General features: G+C 58.6%; 1 protein-coding gene across 1 annotated transcript; it reads right to left on the reverse strand.

The window, feature by feature from the left end:
• Window positions 1-273: 273 nt before the first annotated feature.
• LOC104509516 (CSC1-like protein 2) lies at window positions 274-2936 on the reverse strand (the record flags this gene model as incomplete). The annotated part of the gene is given in 8 exon segments (XM_010151482.1): window positions 274-438; window positions 1506-1538; window positions 1540-1590; window positions 1784-1899; window positions 2028-2195; window positions 2344-2449; window positions 2568-2730; window positions 2871-2936. Coding segments are annotated over 8 exon segments (868 nt in total), but the record flags the coding sequence as incomplete, so codon positions are not given.
• Window positions 2937-4268: the final 1332 nt, after the last annotated feature.

Here is a 4268-nt window from a genome sequence, read left to right on the forward strand (position 1 = left end):
CACCCCAGCCCCCGGGGTTTTGGGGTCTGGGGGCACGCTGAAGAAGGTAGCTAGTAAAGAGCATGCCCGCCGAGCTGCTGGGCCAGCGCAGGGGTGGAGGGCAGGGAGACGGGGGGCTTGCAGCAGGGCCCCTGCCCTCTCGGAAGGCAGCGGCCCTGGAGGGCAGGTGGGCGAGGGCAGCGGTCAGCACCCTCGGGTGCCTCTCCCTAGGGTCTCCGCGTGCACAGCCTGACCCGCTCCTGGGCCTCGTTCCCCTCCCGCCCTCCGAGGTCCCTACTGGTGGATCTCGTTCTCTATCAGGCTGTCCTCACACGACTGGAAATCCGTGTCGTTCATGCCGCCCGTGTTGATGAGCTCCTCGTCCTGCGATCCCTGCTCCTCCGACTCCGTTGCTTCGCCCTCCGGCGAGGAGTCCTGCAGCACTTGGGCGATGTACTTCTGCCAGGGCCAGGCACGGGTCGGGCGAGGAGTGGGGGAGAGAACAGAGATACACGTGTGAGCCCAGGGGGCTTCTTGTGGCAGCAGAGTGCGACACACAAAGCACCACACAAGATGCTGAGCGTGGGGATATGCTGGGAGGGTGAGGAAGGGTCCAGACTCCAGGAGATGTACCAGGAGAGGGGGATAAAAGCAGGGCTGGCATGGCTTTGCAACAGTGGCTGTGCCAAGCCCCAGCATCCTGGGACAGGCAACACCCCTGTGAGCCAGGGCTGGGAGAGCACAGGGCTCCTCAGCTCTCCGGAGCCCACGTGGACTGAAGACTGCGCTCACCTTCTCGCCAGCGGCCGCGTCCCTCTAAGGCCATGCCTGCCTCCTGTGGGCAACCTCCTTTTGGAGAGATGCCACTACCCTTAGGTACATGGAGAGTGGGAAGGAGCCTGGATTACGTGTGCCCACCCCTCCGCTCTCCCGAGGAAGCGGGAGGGTCTGCTTTACCCCATCTCTGCACACACCCCCTGAAGAGCTTGGCACAGACACCAGCTGGGAAAATCTCATGGTGGAAGAAAGCAGCTGGAATGAGCCAGTGAGCCAAGGAGAGGTTCAGAAAACTGACTCCGGGATCTCGGAGAGTTGGGCAGGGGAGGGGAGAGTCCCCAGAGCACTCCGATGGCCTCTGAGGCAATGCCCAGAGACCCCTTTGCGCTGGCACTGGGGCCAGCCCAGCGGGTGACAGCCGTTGCTGACGGGCAAGCGTGCAAAGAGGCAGGACAAGAAGGGAGACTGACCTGGCTGGATTCACTGTCCCAGCCGGGAGAGGCAGAAAGTAAAAGCACAGTGTCTGGGAAGCAGCGGGAAAGGGCTCTGTGTGCGGGGGGGGGGTACCTTTCATTGCCCAGTGCAGGCAAGGGGTACAGTGCCCGACACTTGCCTCCCGCCCTCACTGGGAGACTCGGCGCTGCGTTGGAGAGGTGAGGAGCACAGTACTCCAACAGGGAGTTACCTCCCCCTTCCCAAACCTGGGTAAAGAGCGTGACAGGGCATGGAGGCGGGGACCAGGGACTCACAGCTGATTTGGGAGCCGGCAGACTGGTGGCAGGGCTCCCGCCCGTTCTGCCTGTTTTCTATGGCGTCCACCTCCGTGTGGTCAATCTGGAGAGGAAAGGAGAAACTGAGAGACAGCCAGGGCAACCCGTTTGCTGTCCCACCACACACTGGCCCCTCCGTGAAGCTGGAGTTGAGAGACTCTGCCGTGAAGTGCTCCAGCCCTTCCCAGAGGCCCCTGCCGCTCCGCCGTGCTCCCAAGGAGAAGCATCCCGCGCCCCCACCCAGCACTCCGCCTCACCTTGTAGTTGTGAGCGCTGAGGTATTTGAAGTGCCCGAAGCAGACGTGACACAGGCAGATCACAATGGTGATCACGAGGACCACGAAGGTGAACATGGAAGTGGGGGCCAGGAACCCTGGGGCAAAGGAAGACCGAAGCGGCGGTGTCAGAGGGGCCCTGACCGTGCTCCATAGCTGCATGGCAGCCTGGCTGGGGCAGCAGCTCCGTGGAAGCCGGGGGCTGGCATCCCAACCCAGCACTCACCTGCGCGCATGGTGGAGAAGAAGAGAAGCCAGAAGAGGCAGAGGATGGGGGCTGCCACCACCTGGTTCACAGCCCCCGAATGGATCTTCTTGTCCAGCTTGGCAGGCAGGTAAGCGTAATACAGGTTGTATCGGTCCACCAAGTGCTTAAGCAGCATGTACATGAGCCCTGAGAGAAAGGGAGGGATGCCGGCAGGGAATCAGCCTCTTTCCCAGCACCTCTGACTGTCAGGGAAATCTCTCCCCCACCCTTCTTGCCTCCCTACCTCGAGCTCTCCTCAGCCCCTGGCCTGGGGAGGCAGAGGGGTACCACTTACCGAAAGGGACGATGATGGGGCAGGTGATGCTGTATGTCATGACCACGGTGAAGACGCACATCATCCAGGCGTAAGCAGCCCCGAACTGGAACTCGTAGGCCTGGTGCTGCAAGAGGGAACCGAGACCCATCAGCACGATGCCAGGAGCTGAGCCAGGGGGGAACGAGCCCCATCGCAGCACTCCCGTCCCCGGGCGCAAGCCACCCCCCGGCCCAGGCGCATACTCGTTTGACGTTCCTGCGCTCGGCGGCCGAGCGGGCCAGGCAGAGGCGTATCATGTACATGAGCAAGCCGGGGATGCGCAGCAGGTCCATGGCGTTCCCGATGAAGGCAGAGGCGATGACGTAGTTGACAAAGAAGGCCCCGTTGTCTGGCAGGAACACACACCTGGGGAGGCACAGTGAAAGCAGGCTGCAGGAGGTGCTCCTCCCTTTGCCGGGCAGCAGCTGGGAGCCCCCAGCTGCATTTGGACACCAACAAGAACCTCCCCCCTTGCAAAGAGGGGTCTCCTGCCCAGCTCCACTTACTCAAATCGAACAGCGGCTTCAGCGAGGAATTTTTTGTCAAACAACCAGCGGAAAAACACATCCAAGCTGTGGGGGAGGGGGGCAAGAAGAAAAGAGGAACAATCAGAAGCATCACAGGCAGGCATGTACATGCAAATACGCGGAAGCTGCTCTAGAAGGACCCAAAGCTCTGACCATAGACTGTTTTGTTCCCTCTTGGGATGTGTCACCAGGAATTATGCAAATCAGACACTGAGAGAAGAGTGCAGCAGCCAAAAAGGGATGTAAAGCTTTCTCCTATCATGTGTGGTGTTCTCCCTTTGCCCTGATCCTATCCATAAAGCACCTTCCTCTCCTCTCTGTTTGGGCACAGCACCCATGCAAGGAACAGGTGACCGACTCTACAGTAGAAACAAGTTAGGTACAAGGCACCTTCCAATGCAGAGACTAAAAAACCCCAAACCCTTAAGGGAAACAAATCCCATTTTCCTCAATTCTCTTTTATTTCTTTTTGGATAAAAAACCATCTAATCCTCTGGCACTTGGGATACTGGTATGTACAGAGCTCCAGAGCCAACAGCAGGAGGACTGAGCCCTCAGAAGGAAGCGCGGGCTCTGTTTAAGAGCATCTGGACAAATGCAAACCTTCCGAGAGCAACCACCTGCCCAGCTCGGAAGGATACATGCAACCAGGCATTTTTAACCTGGATGGGAAACGCTGCTGTAGTCATCTGCTGGGATGGAAGACTATTCCTCTGCTTCTGTCAGAGAGCTTGTTCAATCTCAAGAGCTGTATCCCAATTCCTGTGGTTAGGGGGGTGTAGATCCCCTACCCTACAATGTGCAAGTAACTCCCTACCACAGTGAGGACTCTCTGTCCCACTCCCACGCCCCAGTTTTTCCTTCCTCACACTCTTGCCCTGCTCAGCCACTGCCCAGTGCCAGGAGCCCACGCTGATGGCTGGCAGGTGATGCACCGCTGTTTGCCATGGGGCATTTCAGTAAGAAATGGGGAAGATCTGGAAGATCTGGGGACACATCCAAACAGACGAGCGTTGCTGCAGCCTACACGTAAGTATCCCCCACCCAGCCAAGCAATGCAAACTCCTCAGTTCTGGCTCAAATGGAGAATTCACTAGTTCTGTACAAAATTCGAATGCACAATGAGCTCAGAGGTGGGGAGCGCCTCCTCCACCAGCAGATCTTTCACGTGTCCATCAACTGTGCCAGTTCTCACTGCGTTATTGGTACCACCATGACACACATCAGTGTGCCCGCAGATGGATCCAACAAGCTCCTAGACACCCTACCAGGTCTGGCCTGGCGCTCCAACCACAACTGAACACCATTGTCCCAAGGGGCTGGTGGCCAGGGCGCTCATGCAGCGGGGAGAGGATAGAATCATAGAATAGTTTGGGT

Source organism: Eurypyga helias, unplaced genomic scaffold, assembly GCF_000690775.1.
Source record: "Eurypyga helias isolate BGI_N326 unplaced genomic scaffold, ASM69077v1 scaffold20525, whole genome shotgun sequence".
Lineage (NCBI taxonomy): Eukaryota > Metazoa > Chordata > Aves > Eurypygiformes > Eurypygidae > Eurypyga > Eurypyga helias.